Source organism: Gadus chalcogrammus, chromosome 16 (assembly GCF_026213295.1).
Source record: "Gadus chalcogrammus isolate NIFS_2021 chromosome 16, NIFS_Gcha_1.0, whole genome shotgun sequence".
Taxonomy (NCBI): domain Eukaryota; kingdom Metazoa; phylum Chordata; class Actinopteri; order Gadiformes; family Gadidae; genus Gadus; species Gadus chalcogrammus.
The window spans coordinates 15,548,729-15,567,449 of record NC_079427.1 but is presented as its reverse complement, the minus strand read 5'-3'; the positions used below and the strand labels follow the sequence as shown (position 1 = coordinate 15,567,449).

At 48.7% G+C, this 18,721-nt stretch overlaps 3 protein-coding genes across 4 annotated transcripts; 2 read left to right on the top strand and 1 right to left on the bottom strand.

The window, feature by feature from the left end:
• The first annotated feature begins 175 nt into the window (after nt 1-175).
• Nucleotides 176-7,451, top strand: rilp (Rab interacting lysosomal protein). Its single transcript, XM_056610483.1, has 8 exons — nt 176-982; nt 1,490-1,613; nt 2,218-2,339; nt 3,728-3,901; nt 4,518-4,672; nt 5,132-5,254; nt 5,936-6,040; nt 6,420-7,451. Exons 1-8 carry the CDS (start codon nt 626-628, stop codon nt 6,544-6,546), a joined length of 1,287 nt encoding a protein of 428 aa, XP_056466458.1. The 5' UTR covers nt 176-625; the 3' UTR covers nt 6,547-7,451.
• Nucleotides 7,452-8,028: 577 nt separating this feature from the next.
• scarf1 (scavenger receptor class F, member 1) lies at nt 8,029-14,293 on the top strand. Its single transcript, XM_056610482.1, has 11 exons — nt 8,029-8,557; nt 8,806-8,867; nt 9,045-9,146; nt 9,366-9,906; nt 10,192-10,410; nt 10,797-10,925; nt 11,272-11,378; nt 11,824-11,935; nt 12,063-12,187; nt 12,388-12,525; nt 12,727-14,293. The coding sequence occupies exons 1-11, from the start codon at nt 8,463-8,465 to the stop codon at nt 13,788-13,790; spliced, it is 2,694 nt and encodes an 897-aa protein (XP_056466457.1). The 5' UTR covers nt 8,029-8,462; the 3' UTR covers nt 13,791-14,293.
• Nucleotides 14,294-14,789: 496 nt separating this feature from the next.
• On the bottom strand, nt 14,790-18,547 carry vtna (vitronectin a). 2 transcript variants are annotated; one of them, XM_056611169.1, is made up of 8 exons: nt 18,400-18,545; nt 17,958-18,077; nt 17,381-17,833; nt 16,958-17,097; nt 16,691-16,847; nt 16,390-16,542; nt 15,464-16,054; nt 14,790-15,235 (listed from the first exon to the last, which is right to left on the bottom strand). In XM_056611169.1, exons 1-8 carry the CDS (start codon nt 18,452-18,454, stop codon nt 15,117-15,119), a joined length of 1,788 nt encoding a protein of 595 aa, XP_056467144.1. In that variant the 5' UTR covers nt 18,455-18,545; the 3' UTR covers nt 14,790-15,116. The 2 variants fall into 2 exon arrangements, with proteins under 2 accessions (XP_056467144.1, XP_056467145.1); XM_056611170.1 differs by lacking the exon at nt 17,958-18,077 and having other exon boundaries at nt 18,400-18,547.
• Nucleotides 18,548-18,721: the final 174 nt, after the last annotated feature.

Below are 18,721 nucleotides of genomic sequence, written 5' to 3'. Positions count from 1 at the left end.
TTATGTCTGGGAGCAAAAGGGAAACACCTACTCGATCAGTCTATTGCGAAATTACACGGTTTAAATGGCTCGAGAGGCGTGTTTTGTGCAATTAAAGAAATCTATCTTGATGCATACGAAAATGCGTAGGTCGGTCATTCTCGTCTCATTGGTCGGGCGAGGAGGATTCAACACTTCAGGCAGGAACAAGCGCTACAGTGCAATTACTACTCACTACATAGTCTGCTATAGTCACTACTGTACTAAATGGTGGCATTACTGCTTAAATATACAGTACCGAGTACAGTCCGGGGAGTTACTGCTACTATACAGTATTGAGAACAGTCAGGGTAGTTAAGTTACTGCTACATGTGTGTGTGTGTGTGTATATATAGTACTAGTACGTCTCTGGGGGTTGAGTTACTGCCTCATGTATACAGTGCTTGGTACAGTTTGCTATGCTCCAGTAAACACGTTGGACGGAAGAAGTCAAGTCTCGTCTCGTTCGGCGGCTGTTTACAGACCAACGGGTTTTCTGTGGACATTTATTGGAGCTTAAAATGACTGAGATAAGGGCGGCCGTCAGGGCGACCGCTCGCGTGGCTAGGGAAACACTTTAAATATCACGGATTTTAATCGCAAAGAAATGGAGGGCGCGGAAACCATTGAAGAAGGCGACAAGACCACCACGGATGTTTTCCAAAGGTCCTGCTCGGCGCTAACCGTGGACGACGTTTACGAGATAGCCAAGTTGATCGGCTCCGAGGTTGAGCAACTCATCGACAACTTTGGTAAAGAGAGCGTCGTGGGGCTGGTACCCAAAACAGTCAAAGTCCTCGAACTGCTGGAGAGCTTCGCTTCACGCAACCAAGCGTGGAAGCTGAAGGAAGAAGAGCTGAAGAAAGAAGAGCTGCTGAAAGCGTTTGAGACGCTGCAGCTCCAGCAGCAAAAAAAACGCACCGCCAAGGACACAGAGGTCGGAAAGCACAATAATGAACTACGGGTAAGCTGCATCGTAGCTTTATAACCCCATTGCTGGGTTGGAAATAAGCACAGACGCAGCCAGACCCCCATGGGATGACATGTGTATGTCAAAAGGGGCCATGCTTCAGTGTTTACTGCCCTCAGATCAGACTGGTAAACGGCAGAATCATCTAACAAGTGAGTTGGGGATGTGTTGCTTACCGCTACTGAAAAAAGTATGCGTTTTTATAACCGACTCAGGGCTTTATACTACAATATACCTTAACATTGTGTCTGCAGCTTCTACTTGCATCATCCGCAGGTTAACTCACTTCCGTTTAAGCCAGGTCATGTACAGGAAGAAGCTTAAACCCACTTCCGTTTACTTTCTACGTCATTTACCGAGAGCCTTTTGGTTTGGATGATCCAAGTCATGATCAAAACCTCAGCTACCTCTGCTGCTATACTGTGACATTATGTATTCAGTGGAAAGTACTCGACACTAACATTTACAGACAAACAGCTATTATGACCTTTTTATGAGCAGGAGTGGAAGCAGAAGGATGACCAATGGAGGAGGAGGTGTGAGGAGCTCCAGGCCCAGGTGCAGCAGCTCCAGGAGGATAAGCAGGACCTGGAGAGCAGACTGAAGGGCAGCCATGCTCAGGAGGGTGAGGCGGGGGGATCTACAATATCATAATATGAGAAATAAAGTTATTGGTCATTCTATACATTTGGTCTTCTCCATCGGAACAGTTAGCCTATCTCTATCATAATACAAATCTCTTTTTCTGCAAATGGATGCTAGTTTTTGGCATTTGCCTGATATAATCTACAGCCATGCAACATGGATCAGTCTTAACTTCTCAGAGGCAATTCCATTCCTTGTGCGTGTGCTACAGCTCTGTAGGAAAGGTTGTTCGCCATCTTTTGAGGACACGGGGTCATGTGATTGGCTAATACCGCATTACCTTGATTGTTGCCATTTCTATGAAGGGAAAGTCATTGTTACCCCTTTTTTTTTTTGTGGACACAATGTTTAACAAGCGATGAATGCAGAGAAAGTCATTAGCACAGGTTTGAGGTGGCATGTTTCTTTTAAACACCTTTTGCCCCTCATGATTGGCAATGAGCAGCAACTGACGTTCTTGTCTGTGTGCGTGTGTGTGTGTGTGTGTGTGTGTGTGTGTGTGTGTGTGTGTGTGTGTGTGTGTGTGTGTGTGTGTGTGTGTGTGTGTGTGTGTGTGTGTGTGTGTGTGTGTGTGTGTGTGTTAGATCGTGCCCAGCGCCAGGAGAGGGAGGTGATGCTGAAGCTGAAGAGTGTGGTGGACAAGCAGAGGGACGAGTTAAGAGCCAAAGTCCAGGAGATCGCCACCCTCTCCAACGAGGTGGAGGCAGTAAGTACACACACAGTTAACACATGCATGTATGAATGCACAGACCCAGATAAACACATATTTGAATTGTATCATTTAGGCTTGAAGGCATACTTTGTTGTATTCCCTTTTCTGCCATTTCATTGGCTAATCGTATTATGGTATTTTGTTAATAGAGGTATAGAACATAGCTTTGTATCCCAGAAAGACATTTATATAAAATTTGGTGTAAAATGTTACATGCTTTTGGTAATCCAAAACATTTTCAGCCTTGTTAATCAGCCATATACAATCGCTGAATAAGCCAAGAAAGACTCTAGAAGCATAGGTTCCTGACGTCTGCTCTTTATCTGAACTCCCTATAAATTGCTTTGGATAGAAGCATCTGAATAGTGAAAACAAAATCTCCGTTATCAGTTTCCCCTCTCATGCTGATGTCACGTACCAGGTCACTGATTACACACTGCCCCAGTGACATTTGATTGACATTGAACAACTAGGTTTGTCAATGTTTGACGTTAACTGGTTTCTGACCAATTTATTAATGTGATTCCAAAGTCCAGACTCATGGTGGTGGTGGAGTTTATGTACAGCGTTAAACAAACCCTTTATGACCACAAGGTCAGTTATTGTTCTGTCACGCACGCACATTCTGTCCCATTCCCCCAATGAATTCATGTTGACTGGAATGAAAGAATGCCAGACGTTTTCTTGTAAAGAATGCCTTTGTGAGAGTGATGATGTATGTAAATGAAACCATGACGATGCGCTGCCCCCATTGTTGTTTAGTAGTCATTTCTTCTCGAACTGAAATCGATTTTGGTTTCTATTTGACTTTCATTTGTTTCATTATGAATGCGTTGTAAATCCCCCTGTAAACTTCAGTTTTCTCTGTGTACCAAATTCTTACAATTTGGGAAAGTAAAAGCAATGTTGTGGCCGTTTTTGATTTAAATACAACTCTTATCTCTTGCACTGCTTTTTTAGAACCGATGCCTAGAAAATGTCCCCATCTCACAGGAATGCTGTTCTTGTCTTGAATATATTCTCCCTCCCTCCTACTGCTTTCACAGTCTTTACCCTGTCTGAATCCCCTAAATTCATTCCACCCCGCTCCACCATGACCAATGCTAAGAGTTAGGCATGTGACCAGTGGTAGTGAATAGAATGTGACTCGGTGCATAGTTTTCATTGGTTCCTACTGGTGGGAAAGTGGATCTTGGGTGGGAAGCTAAATGCAGAAGTAGTTGACCGGCGATTGTTTACTGTTGAAAAAAACGGAAACACCTAACAAAGTCAAAAAATAAATATAAGCGACCGTCCTAACCGTTGCCCCTGTTTGGAAAAGGCAATAGCCAATGATGATATTTAAGTTTGAAGAATCATATTAAGTGTGTATGTGTGTGTAGTTGCAGGAGCAGCTGGAGCGCTTCATGAAGATGAACAGCGAGCTGCGCCACCGGCAGAGCGTGCTGCAGGCCCAGCTGACGAGCACCACGGCCCGCAAGACGGACATGGAGGCCGACCTCCGGGAGAAACACAAGCAGATAGAGCACATCCAGACGCTGCTGGACCAGGCCAGGGTGCGTGTGTGCGTGTGTGCGCGTGTGCGTGTGTGCGTGTGCGCGTGTGTGCGTGTGTGCGTGTGTGCGTGTGTGTGTGTGTGTGTGTGTGTTGGGAGCCCTGGGATTGGGTGGAGGCCCGCATGTCTGTCTTTTCTCATTTCCTCTTCAGTCCAACACAGCTAATCTCCGATGGGAGTCTCTGTTTTCAGCTTGTCCGGCCATAAACACACAACTACATCTGAACTATTTCCGAAACCTTTGACCTAATGGATGCTAGCATTTAAAACAATATTGCTCTTTAATGTTTTAATTGGTTCCAGTTAGCTCATGCATTTTTGTAAAGATGACCCTAGCATTTTAACAATAGCTGACCGTGGCAATAAAACAAGGCCTCAAATAGCTTTGTTATTGCGAGGACACGCAATATGTTTGATATGGCCGTGATTCGATCCTCATTATTCAGGTTCAAAATACCAGTCCCCACTGACCAGTTGCAAATGAACCAACAGAGAACAGTCAGTCATCCTAGCGAGCCTCACCTTCGTCTGATACACCGTACCGGGGTGCCGGGCGCTCGTGACAGTATGTTGACCCCAGCAGGATGACCTGATTGCTGTCATTCTCCCTCCATCAGTCTAGCCCCCGGAAGGTGTCGGTGGGGCAGCCAGAGTCGCTTGGGGCAGACCAGCCTTGCTTCACGAAGAAGGAGGTGCGGGAAATTCTGTTTGAAAGGAACGAGCTGAAGGCCAACCTGTTCCTCGTCCAGGAGGAGCTCAAGTACTACCAGAGGTGAGGCGTTGTCTCTGGGCGCGACCACTGTGGAAGGGGGCGGATGGAACATGTCGTTGTGTATTTTAATTTAGAAGCGTTTAGAGTGCAATACACCGCTCACTGTGGGTATTATCATTTCGATGCCATGATTCACATTTGTTGAACATATTGTTATAGTTGCGACCGGTCGAAAGCCCTTGCAGCGTTCCGCTCCTGCTACTTACTGTCAAACTGACGTGGGTGTGTCTAATTACTGTTTACGACGCTCCTCCCACAAACAAAACAACAACAGCAGCAGGCAGAGAAATGGCCCACACAACCATATACTGTAATTTAACTCATAATTAAACGTGTGTGTGTGTGTGTGTGTGTGTGTGTGTGTGTGTGTGTGTGTGTGTGTGTGTGTGTGTGTGTGTGTGTGTGTGTGTGTGTGTGTGTGTGTGTGTGTGTGTGTGTGTGTGTGTGTGTGTGTGTCAGGGAGATCCTGAATGACGAGAGGTTCCCGAGCTTCGTCCTGGACGCACTGCGCACCACCATCAGCAAGCAGAGGACACTCATCAAGGCCAAGATGCTGGGCATTCCTTTGGACCAAGTCAACAGGTCTCCTTCCCCGACACACACACACACACACACACACACACACACACACACACACACACACACACACACACACACACACACACACACACACACACACACACACACACACACACACACACACACACGCGCGCACACACACCAGCCATTGATTCTGAAACGCACAACTTGTTGCCATTAAGTGCTGAGTCTATGTCACAAATCTGACCTGGTTAATTTTAATCTTTAAATCCAATTTGTTCACGGCATAGTACAATAAAGACACACATTGCCAAATGCATCCCCCACACTGTGGTTGGCCCTGTGACCACTTTGGTTCTTGTTTGACAATAATATAATATAATTAATAAATTGAGACATTTTGTTTTTTATTTGACACTTATGCATATAAAAGTATTTGCAATGTGTATGTGTTTTTGCCAATTTCTAAACTTTTAAAATGTTTAGTAATGTGAATAGGACATTATATTGCCAAACCATACAATGGTTTCCACCATGTATTGTTTGTTATTTTTACATTTGATGACACAAATGTAATATAAGCAGGATAACCACAACAACCGCCTCATTCATTTTCACGTAAAAATTAAACAAGTACATAAAAGTAGTCTAGTACATTATGGAAGCCTTGAATTGACAACATTGTCTGTTTGTTTTTTTATCTACCGGTACTCTGTTTCGCAGTGATGAGGAAGAGCAGGCCCCTTGCAATGGGAGGGCTGAGATGGATGAAACGGACGAGACGGACGGCCCTGAAGAAAAACCAGCTGAATCTCGCATTCGGAGCCTGTGAGTACCACTACCTCCACCTTCCTCTCTCAGACCTCCAAGGTGGAGAGGCTGCATGTACAGTCAAATCTGAAATGTAGCATTTTGGTTGCAAGCAACAGAGAATATTAATAGTTGAATAATAATGAATGAAAATCAGATTAAAACGACAAAGAAAATAGATAGACACAAACAGTATGTAAATGCCAAATAATAATTCTGGACATTACACATAATACAGACACTTGAGGTAGATTTAGACAGTTACATTGTTGAACCTTTTACATTTGTCACGCATACACCTTGGTGTAAAGACACATAGTTACAGATAAATGGATATCTAATAAAGAGGGTGATATGAGGTCAGGAACCTGACCCCAGTCCTGTTTTGTGGCCACAGCTTTGGTTTCCTGACACGGTCCGGCAGCAACCGAAGCCCCACCCACATGAGTAGCTCCACCTCTACCTGGGAGATCCTCGGCGAAACGGAGGCTGTTGGAGACTCAGGGCTTGAGCCATCCTCCTGAGAGGAAAGAGGTCACGGGGCATTGACTCACACTTACCATGTGGCTTTGGTTTGTTTTGATCTGGAATAGGACTGGCATGTATTATCCTTCTTTTCAACTCTGCCTTGATCCGGAATATGGCCAGTTTTACTGGTTAGCAAGTATTACTGATTGCTTCCAAGATGTCAGGTTTTAGGTTATTTTAAAATGATAATGTGGGAGTGGAATATTATTTCCATGTTGTTAAAAAGCTCACACATGTAGAGAAATCTCCAAGATGCCATTATTTTAATAATTTGGATTTTATTTGATATATTTTAAAGAGGGACATATAAATATATATTAAAGATATATATTAGTTTTGTTAGCATTACCAGAACATTATTATATCCTGTGGCATTAGTTTTTAATTGTCTTTAAAATCATGTGCAACTATTTGTGGAAGTTCTATTACCTTTTCAAACCAAAGATCACACAAATATGTATTTTTTTTAATGAATCATTATCATAGGAGGAAAGATCATGTCTCTACAAGACGACATTGTTTCATTCAACATTCACCTGATTTCATCCCAAATATAGCGCTTTGAACAAGTCAAAAATCAAATTGTTATCCAGGCCAGTGTTTCATGTATCGGTGAATATAATGTACTCTCCTTTATATATTCGATTATTTTCCCTACAATGGGCAAATCTGATGGATTTTCATTGTATTTCTCTTATTGACACCATGATTGAAAGAGGAGATGTTGAGACAATCAAGTTCATCAGTGTTTATAATGAGTGTTTTAAACAAGCCATATATTCCTAAATCAGAACTATTTTTGTATGCTGAAAGATGGTTATAACGGATTCTTCCCTCAATAAACTCTTGCAGTATCTGCTATTCTTAAAAGGGATTCCCCTTTCCCCGTCTTGTTTGTTCTTATGCTGACATGAGTAAAATCATATTTTCTTAAATAGACTGCACGCACACACACACACACACACACACAGACTTCTCCATTCAACAAAGTAGCTGTACTAGAAATCCCAGCCAAAGTAATTCCAATAACTCCACTTATCTTGCAGACTGCATCATGTTTGGGATAACAGAGCTGTATGTATTCCTCCCTTGTTGAAGCGTCTCTTGTTAGGAAAGTTTTAACAGCCAAGAAAAAAGGAAAATAATCCCTTTGTGTTTGCGAGGGCGTGACTGCAAGCGGGTGTGTACATACAGCAAGTATATCTGAATTAAAGAGATAGATGCTCTCGCAATTCCACTTCGCGTTTGAATATAAAAATATTCAAACGCTGTGTTTCTAAGAAGGTTTCAAACAACCTATGCATTACTTTTGATGGGACTTTGGTATTTCTATTGGTGGTGATATAGTTAAATGTGTAATGTTGACTCGACCTGAGGATGGATTAGATTGACTAATAACTTCAGGACTTTAGTCACGTTATATTCTTGGAATAATCTGCACTCTTTCACACTAGTGTGTGTGTGTTTATCTGTTCACATACGCATGTATATGTGTGTGTGTGTGTGTTTGTGCATGTGCGTGCGCTTCTGTGTGCTACAGTGCATGTCCATCTTTAAAAAGCTCCTGGCTCGACTAGAATAGAAGGAAGTGACCCTGACTTCCGCAGGAAATGGGAAAAGGAAACTCTGGGGGCTTGGGGGGCTCGGACGTCTGGTGGCTCAGAGCTCACAAGACGCCGAGCGCTCCAAACCCAGCGAGAGAAAGACAGAACGAGACTAGAGAAAAACCAAGTGACCCCGAACAAAAGAGAGCGGGGATCTGAACGGAGAGGAGTGTCCCATCGGTTCCCCCCTCTCAACAGGTGGGACGCCAGGAGGGGAGAGACAGAGGCGCGACTGAGTCCGACACACGGGACACATTCCAGGTGGCTACGCCCCACCAGACCTTCAGATCCCGCGGAGCGGCGTGGAGATGAAGATCCTCCTTGGAGTGATTCTGCTGTTCTCCCCGCTCTGCTCCACGCAGCCCTTGGATCCCGATGGGAGGAACGTCTGCCACCACCCCAGGTAACGTGTCCGAACTTCATGTTTCCCTTGTGGCGGTGCTCGAGGTCCTCGCCCACTGAACTACTACAGTGTGACAGTGTATGCTGAAGGCCGTTTTTATTTGCTCTTTGAGGGGTCTAGGGTTAGTGGGTGTCATACAATATGGCCTGTAACGCTCTTTGAGACTGTAACTGTGATTTAAGGACAGTACAAATACAATGGCCTTGACTTTGTGTGTGTGTTCTGTGTGTGTCTCCCTGAATCTCCAGACGGCCATCCACTGCTGTATGTTGTACTGGATGGAGACAAGAGGGACAGGAATGCACTCAGCGTGAGTTTTGCTTTAACAGTGGAAAATACATCTACAAAATACTGATCGCCTTTTAAACAATCTACATATTCTCTCTTATGTGAGTGTGTGTTTGTGTACGCATGTATATTTGGGCGTGTGTGTGTGTGTGTGTGTGTCTGCTTGGCTGTGTGTGTGTGTGTGTGTGTACTTCCCCAGCCGTGTGCGAGGGCGAGCATTCCTGCCAAGGGGACGAGGTGTGTGCGTATCCGGGTGTGTGCAGCTGCCCTCCGGGCTACTTTGGAGCTCAGTGTAAAACACGTGAGTCACTGCACTGGAAGCCCCTCAGACTCGTGTCTCTGTCCTCCTCGCTCGCTCCACTCTCTCTCACCCGTCTGCATTCAGAGAACTTCCCAAAGCTAACCCCCACCCACACCCGCGCTACGACTAGACCCACAGACAGACCACCACGCAGCCTTTAGCACCGAGCTTCCCTTTGGTTCATTCCTCTGACCTTTCTGTCCGTGTCCCCCCTCGCAGGCTGCCCCGTGGACTTCTGGGGGCCCGACTGCCGCAGGGCGTGCCCGTGCCACGCGCACGGCCTCTGTCACCCCGTGACCGGCGAGTGCACCTGCAACCCCAACCGCTGGGGGCCGCTGTGCCAGCACTCCTGCCGGTGCGGCCGCCGCGGCCGCTGCCACCCCACCCAGGGCAACTGCACCTGCGACGAGGGCTGGTGGACGCCGTCCTGCGGCCGCGCCTGCCAATGCTCGCTGGGCGGCGCCGAGGGCCCCGCCTGCGACCAGCTCAGCGGCAGCTGCCGGTGCCAGAGGGGCCACTGGGGCCAGGCGTGCAGTCTGTCCTGCAACTGCCACCTGTCGCCGTGCCACCAGCGCACGGGGAAGTGCAAGTGCCGCTGGGACTGGTGGGGGGACACCTGTGACCAGAGCTGCTCCTGCGACCCCGAGCACGGCCGGTGCGAGCCGCAGCACGGGACCTGCCTGTGCCACGCGGGCCACAGGGGCCCCCGCTGCAGCCAGCCCTGCGAGCCCGGGACCTACGGCGGCGGCTGTAAGATGAGGTAGAGGGGTGCAGCTTTAATATACATAGATTCATGTTTTTATTTTTATCTATACATATATATGTAGGAGCTAGTTATATAAAAGACGCTAAGGTTCACCAATATGCTGTTTAAGCAATATAACATGGCACGCTATACATATCTATGGACATTATATATATAATACGTATATATATATGTATATGTATATGTATATGTATATAGTGTGCCATGTTATATTGCTGTACTGCATACCTACCTCTGTGATATTCCACTGTCACACATAGACTATGTGTTACCCCCCAGCTGTGGGTACTGCAGAGAGGGCCAGCCGTGCGCCACCACGGACGGAGCGTGTGCGGCCTGCGAGCCCGGCTGGAACAGCACGCGCTGCGACCGGCTCTGTACGGCCGGTTACCACGGCAGCGGTTGCCAGGAGACGTGCCCCCGCTGCCGGGACGCCGAGCCGTGTGACCCGAGGACCGGCAAATGTGCCCGATGCGACCCTGGATGGAGAGGCCCCAGGTGCTGCCTGCGTGTGGGACCCGTGTGGTGGCCTGGAGGGGCATGTACGCCAGTAGGGCACGGGCTCACTGTGTCCCATAGTGTCACGGGACCCCCATAGTCATGAAATAATACTAATCCAAATGCATGGTATTTACTGTAGTGCTTAGAGGTTCAGAGCAAACTATTTTACGCAACTACAGATTGTATCTTGAGAGTGGATTATCCGGTGTTTTTCACAATCGACAGATATCTGTGTGTGTGTGTGTGTGTGTGTGTGTGTGTGTGTGTGTGTGTGTGTGTGTGTTTTAGGTTAAGCTAAGGTACATTCATATACTTAGCCTGCTGCTGTGTGTGCTCATACCACTGCCGACAGTCATTGTAAGTCCTGTGTTTTTCCTTACAAGGTGTGATGAGGCCTGCTCTGACAGGACGTATGGAGGCGCCTGCCGCTTCCTCTGTAGCCCCTGTTTCCATGGTAACTGCCACCATGTGACAGGAAGATGTGTCTGTGAGCCAGGCTTTATGGGAGAGAGGCGAGTGCTCGGAGAGGAAACGTTATCAATTATACTAAAACAAACAGTGCTTCCACTAGTTCTTCTAGTTTTACTAACACTTTTCTGACACAGAAAATCATAGTGTGTGAACTACTACTGTTGAATAAGCAATACTGTAATCCTAGTTGAACATATATAGCAATAATGTATGTTCCCAAAAATAATTGTTTATATATATATATATCTGTGCAATATTTTTTTTTACTTTTTTGATAAAGTAGGTACGGATGTGGTAGATACATGTTTAGTTAGTGGTTGTAAATACATCTTTAGTAAGGTGTTAATACCTGTTTAGTTTGGTGTTAACACGTCCTCATTCTGATAGTTGTAACAGCACCTGCCCTGCCTCGCTGTACGGACTCAACTGTTCTTCTGGCTGTGACTGTGGAGAGGGGGTCCACTGCCATCCGGCCAGCGGGGCCTGCCCCAGCAGTACGTTCACATGGGTCCTTCTGTCAATCCATCTGTCCATCCATCTAGGCATCTGTCCATCCATTCAGTACGGATGGGCATCTGTCCGTCCATTCATCATGTCCATGCATCCATTCTTCTATCTAACTGTCCAGTCATTCATCATTCATCAATCATCGTCCAGCCGTTCGTACGTCCCCCCCATTTGTCCATACACCCCCAATCATCTATTCCACCCTTGTGTCCATCCTTCTGTCCATCCATTGGTTCATCTATCCATCCATCCACGTAGCCATCCCTCCATCCATCCTGCCATCTATCCCCATCCATCCTTCCATCCCTGTTCATCCATTCGTCCTTCTTTCCTTCTATCAATCCATCCATCCATCCGTTTTGCCTGTTGATGAGGTTTGTGTTCAGCCCCATTGCCTCATGTGTTTCTTCTCTCTCTTCCCGGGGCCAATAGGTGGCCTTGGGGTTCTGCTCGCAGGCATTCTGGTTCCTTTATTCCTGCTGCTGCTGGTGGTTCTCTGCTGCTGTGTGTGTTGTGGAGGAGGCTCTGCAGAGGCCAAAGACAGGTCTCTTGATTCATCACTGAAAATAAATCACTTTAACCTTTTGATAGTGACACACCACTACCAAGGGTTTTACCAAGAGAATGATCGTCAGAACATCTATACCTGTATTCTTGCCTGTTCTCTCTAGGGAGTCATCCCGTGATGGTAATGCATTAGTTCGGATGAAATACCACATCTTCAATGTCCTTGCAAACATCAGTGCGTCACTGCCCTGCATCTCTGCCTGGACCTCTGGCCTGCCTCGTGTCACAGGTCAGTCTGACCGACTTGTGGCTAATGTACACTGTGTACATGTCAACATAATGATACTATCTCAAAGGGCGTGACGCTGATTGCATGTTGCGTATGGAATGTACCGAAATGCTCCTGTTTCCTGCTTCTTTAACGGGCTATAAAGGGATGGAGGCACCATCTGATTTATAACTGTTCCCGCCGCTCCCCACCCAACACAGTGTCTCACCATGACCCCGAGCAGACCTTCAATCACAGCTTCATCGAGCCCCCGTCCTGTGGCTGGGTCAGCGAGGGCTCGTCCTTCGACAGTGAGGAGGAGGAGGGGGAGGCCCTGTACTGTGTTCCACCGAGGGAGGGTGAGTACGCTCTCACCTCTCACCCGCCATTCAATCAAAAAAAACCAAACGCAGTTCCTAAGCTTCTGCTTCCCTGCAGTAGATCTGCTGCCATTCGGAAGCTTCCATCCCATTCCTTTTTACACAACAACAGGTTTCGCTGCTCAATGGGTTTTCTCCAGCTGACATCACAGTATGCCCCTTCACGGTCTTTTCGTACAGATGGAAGAGACATGGCGGACGGGAGCTTCCAGGAGATGAGCTCCAAGTGCAACATGTTCCTGGACCCGTCGGGCTTCTCCAGCGAGGACATGGCTCTGGGCTTCGCCATCCCCCGCACCTCCAGCATCGCCAAGTCCAAGCGGCCCTCCGTCTCCTTCGCCGAGGGCACCCGCTTCACCGCCGTCCCCCCGCCGGGACCCCCGCTACGCAGCAAAGCCCCCAAGTCACCCTGGGGTGCTCTGATGCAGGGAGGCGCGGCGGCGAGGTCGGGTGAGGAGGAGGGCGTCCCTCAAGGGGGCGGAGAGGGGGGCGACCGGGATTCAGCCAGCGTGGGGGAGGAGCAGGACCCCGAGAGGAGGACCCACCTGCAGGTCCCCGGGACGTCCGGGAGGAGACGCACCGGGACCACCGCCCCCGCCACACCTTCTCCCGGGTTGGGAGCCCAGGCTGCGGAGTCCCCTTCCGACCCGAAGGTGGCGGCGCCCGATAAGGTCACCACGGTGTACGTGACGGTGGGCAGGGCGGGGGGGGCCCCCGTCTCCGAGGGGCCCGTGCAAGCCGTGCTGCGGCGCCTGGGCAGCCTGCAGAGACACAAGGAGCAGGACAGCACGGCCAGGCCCAAGGTCCGGAGCGCCGAGGGGGCGGTCAAACCGCCGAGGAGGAAACTGGGGGTCCGGGCCAGCGTGTGGGAGCAGGGCGGACCCCCCGGCGGCGGCAAGAGAGTGGCCAAGCCGAGCAGGAAGAAGCTGAGCGCGTCGAACTCCGCCGTGGCTGCTGTGGACTCTAATGCCTACGACTCCCTGGCTCCAGAGTGCGACGCGCAGGCGAGGCCGCTGCTGGCCGTGTTGGGGAGCGTGCCAGAGACGGGTGCCACTGACTCAGGGTCAGGGGGGGCGAGGATGGAGTCAGCTGACGTATACGAGCGCGTTGGGGAGCCGGTGTCGGACCCCGGCCGCAGTGCGGAGGTCAACGCTAATGGAGCCACGGAGGCAGACGAAAGGGAAGAGCCCAGCTATGAAAACGTCCTGATCGAACACTCGCGTGAGTCGCATGCTGTCGTGTAAACAAGCTTAACGATCAACCGAAGCTACTTCTCACGTACCATATACAGGGTTCTGCATCTCTGTGTGCGACAACACTACCTCTGTATATGGATGGACTATGAAGGACATAGAGAGCCTTATGTATTGGCTGGGCAAGCCCTTTAAGACAATAACTATGATGCAGGGCTTAATAAATAAATATGTTGTGTTGTTCTAAATGCCTTGTTAACTAAATAAATCTGTGCTACAAAGATTATACCGTACTGTATCCATGCAATAACTTGAAATGGTAAATAAAATGAAATGGCCTTGGCAGAGTGCTTGTTTTGGATCACTCAAAGCATTGTTCAGCCAACTCATTCCCTCACACACCCTGGTGAACAATGAAGAAGTAAGGAGTCTGCCATGATGTCATACCCCAACCTTATCTGAAACCACATCTGCAGACATAACATTACTAATTCATTACCAGGAATCACTTTTTGGTCACAAATATGGTCACTATTAGAGTGGAGTAAAAATGTACCTGTTCCTGTTTAAATCCCTTATATGTGACCTTATTTACTTTGCATCATCGAGCAAAGCACCACACCGAAATCTGGTACCTGTTTGCTGTTACGTATCTCAGCCTGGACCGTTCCTGTGTGTGTGTGTGTGTGTGTGTGTGTGTGTGTGTGTGTGTGTGTGTGTGTGTGTGTGTGTGTGTGTGTGTGTGTGTGTGTGTGTGTGTGTGTGTGTGTGTGTGTGTGTGTGTGTGTGTGTGTGTGTGTGTGTGTGTGTGGCAAGTTAAACAATTAGAGGTCCTTTAATGTTAAACAAAGGGGTTCAACCTGTATACCTGGGGAAATGAAGTACACAGTATATAGATTTAGCAGAAGTAACAAGCTGTACTTTGGCCTTGATAAGGCCCACTGACAGAGGGGCCAAGCACGAGTTGTACTCTCAGTGATCTCCAGCATTGGCTCATATTGACTAGCTGCTATTTAGGCGTTACCATAAGGTTTTGAAAAAGCACAGTTTAAATAAATTCACAACAGTGATTTGTGTTTATTCAGAAGAATATATTAATACACTTATCGTTTGTATATCAAAATGACAACATTTGCAAACTTCCGTAGTACTTTCACATTAGGAGACCAGTCAAGAGGTGCTATAGAAAATAAAACATCAACCAAACCTTCAATCGAAGGGTTATACACAAAAAAGCGGTTAACAATCGTCTTCTTAACATTTGGTTAGTTTACAACGGCGTACCAGAGATAAATGGGGAAAATCGATAAACACAAATCAAACAGATTGTCAGTTTCCCTCGTCCATGTTTGTGTTCTGGAAGAACAGGAGCACCTCTTATTTCTCTTCGCCGGTCGGGTCCGAGCAGCCAAGCCAGTACTTGGCGATGGACCGGGGATAGGGAGGGTTGGCGGGGTCCACTCTCTTGGTCTTCAGGTCCACTCTGTAGTATTTATCTATGGACCACAGAGGAAACAACCATGTTCATAGTCCAACATACACACACACGTGCAGAAAGCCTTTGTGGGGGTATTCTGGTTAAGTAGTAACAAGACTGTGCTGTGTGTGTCAGTGTTGTGTGTAGTGCAGATCAATGAATGAATGTGCATTCAGCATCACTGGAAATAGACAGGAGGGTCCCGCCTCACAGACTGTTGACGTCTCTTCAGATAGCTGTGACTCACCCCCCTTAAAGAAGTAGACGTTCTGCAGCGGGAGGCTCTGGCGCATTAGCTCCCGGTAGGCCCTGTCGTCCCTGGCGGCCTGGGATCTTGGGTCGTGGTTGCCGTTGTTGAGTTGTTCTCGGCGGTATTCGTCCAGATCGCGACGCTCTTGATCGTAACGTTCGTCCCACGCATACCCTGGTCTTCTCACCATCTCCATCCCCCTCTCGGCGAACCTCTGCCCCATGTCCATCCCCTGCGCCGCCATGGTGCCCCATTGGGGCGAACGGCTCTGCCGACGCCGCCCCCACTGCTGGCCGTACTGCTGGCCGAACTTCTGGTTCTGCTGCTGGCCGTACTGCTGGCCGTACTGCTGGCCGTACTGCTGGCCATACTGCTGGCCATACTGCTGGCCGAACTGCTGGTTCTGCTGCTGGCCGTGCTGCTGGTCGTACCGTCGCTGTTGGTCCCGGTCCTGCCTGGATATGCTGGGGGGCCGGGTGACCCTCTGGTTGCTCACGTAGATCCTTCCCGTCAGCACCGCGTCCAACGGGGACTTGACTCCCTTCCAGTCCTTGTTGATGAAATGATGACCGCCGTGGTGGTGGAGACCTGAGGGGGAGGGGGGGGGGGGGGGATACGAACAATAAGGATGTTAGGACATATGAGGTTGGGAGGATATGAACGAGAGGGCGTTAAGATATGAGGTTGGGAATACAGTATATGAAGTATGAGGATGTTAGGATATGAGGTTGGGAGGATAGGAACAAGAGGATGTTTGGGTATGAGGTTGGGAGGATATGAACAATGAGGATGTTAGGGTATGAACATGAGAGCATGAATGTGTATATATATGCGATTGGGATTGGGATGGGGATGATGAATGAAGAGCATCAAACCCTTGTTGTCTCAAATATAAACCTGTGTTTGTTACAGGAGTGACATACCGTCAGAAAAGGTCCCGCTGGAGAAGATGTCGTAGTAATGGCGGTACATGTCCGTGTAGCGTCTGAATTGCGTGGAGGGAGAGCTACTGGACATGGCCACGCACTCCTCGTGCGAGGGCTCGTGCACAAACTCATGCACAAAATACTCATCCCCTGTTGGAGTGACCGGAACAAAAGACACGCCACCCAAATCAAATCAAAGTGTCTTGTGATGTGCATGTGATCGCTTGAGTAGGGACCAACACACAAAGAGTGGTCAGGGTAGAAATCATATGCAGGGCTTTGTTTGTTTCTTTTTTACCTCTGAAGAAGAAGACCTTCTCCTTCTCATGGTGAGCGGGGGAGGGGAGAGCGAAGGCCGCGTCCACATAATCGGGGATCTTGTCAAACCCGACACTTATCTCTCTTGGATAGCCTTCGTCCAGCACGCCGTCCTCAAACCTCCAGTACTGGCGTCCCTGTTGTAAGGAGGGAATGGGACAAAGTTAAAAACATGGGGAATCTCCACTCTCTGGACCACCTGGTGGCCGATACTGATGTCTTTGAAGACGTCCTTAAAGCCTCGTACCCTGAACATGTACGTCTTGCCCTGACAGTTGACCCGTGTGAAGGCAGCATCTATAGGACCACTGATGCCCCACACGTCCTTGATCAGTTTGGGATAGCCAGGCAGTACTGCTTTCTGGTCCAGTTCAAAGAAATACTCCCCTAGAACACACACACACACACACACACACACACACACACACACACACACACACACACACACACACACACACACACACACACACACACACACACACACACACACACACACACACACACACACACACCGTACAAACACACACAGACACAGACACAGACACAGACAAACAGACACACAGACAGACACAAAGTAAGCCACCCTCATTCAACATACGAATACAGCGACATCCCTTGTTGGGCTTGTGTCACTGACACAAGCCCATATCTGGCGTTCCCATCCGCGTACCTCTGAATGCATAGATGGAGCCGTTCTTAAGCTGTGTAAAGGAGTCGAAGGGCCTCCCGCTGCAGACCTCAGCATCGGGGTCAGGCTCCGGCGTGGTGGCCGCCTGTGTGGTGTTCGCCGGCGTGGGGGCCACTGTTGTGATGATGTCAGCCCCCGGGTCTACTGCCGTTGGAACAGGGCGCCTCGCTGGAATTGGGCGTCTGGTCCCAAAAGGACGTCCGGCCGGAGGGGGGCGCCGGCTCGGAGCAGGGCCCCGGCTCGGAGCAGGACGTCCGGTTGGAAAAAGACGTCGGATCGGGGCGTCCTCTGTTGACGGAGACCCCCTGGGGGATGTGTCGCCGACTGCATCCACCACATCTTGGGCAGCCTCGGGGGACGGACTCCCCGCGGGAGGGCCCTCGCCGAAGGAATAGTCGTCGTCGTCCTCCGCGATGAAGAAAGTGTCCCCGCGCGCTGCGTGGGAAGAGAGATTCAGAGGGTACGTCAGTGGAGGAAGCGGGGCCAGTGTCGGGTCCCACGGCTTCGCTCACACCTGGGACCTTTAGTGACTATAATGACTGATGTAGGGGTTACTTACTGATCATGCCGCAGGTGGGCTCATAGTCAGAGCAGCAGCTCTTGTAGTATTTACACATAGTGTCACACTGACAGTCCCTTAGAGAGTCAAAGCCCTTCTCACAGCGGCCCATGCACGACTCTTGAGGTTGAGTGACAAGACAAGAACCAAATGAACAACTCATACGCCGCTGGTGGAGCCTCGGTGGAATCAAACAGGCCCTGGCCAACTCTTGTGATTTGATACTTTAATATCATGAAATCCCTCATAGATTGGTCTATTTTATTCAAATTAATTGTATTTAAACCAAAGTAGAGAGTATGTCTATACAGTGGCAGTGGCCTCCGCCATTCACCTTCTGATTGGTGGCCTATATCTACAATCGCGATTATGAAATTCTCCCCCTACAATATTAAATACGTCTTTGGTCAATAGATTTGGTATTTAAATAGGGTGATCTTACCTTCAATCGCCTGGGCAACCACTATTAAACTTAAAAGGAGCAGCCTGGTCTTCATGGTGCCGTGAGAGAAGTAACTGAAAAGCTAAGGACGTGCAGTGTGTTACCAATCAGTGGGCTAGGTCATTCACCCTCTTCTTCTTGTTTGTGTTCGTTTGTGTTCACTGACCACTGAGGGAGAGAGAGAGAGAGAGAGAGAGAGAGAGAGAGAGAGAGAGAGAGAGAGAGAGAGAGAGAGACAGAGAGAGAGAGAGAGAGAGAGAGAGAGAGAGAGAGAGAGAGAGAGACAGAGAGAGAGAGAGAGAGAGACAGAGAGATAGGACAT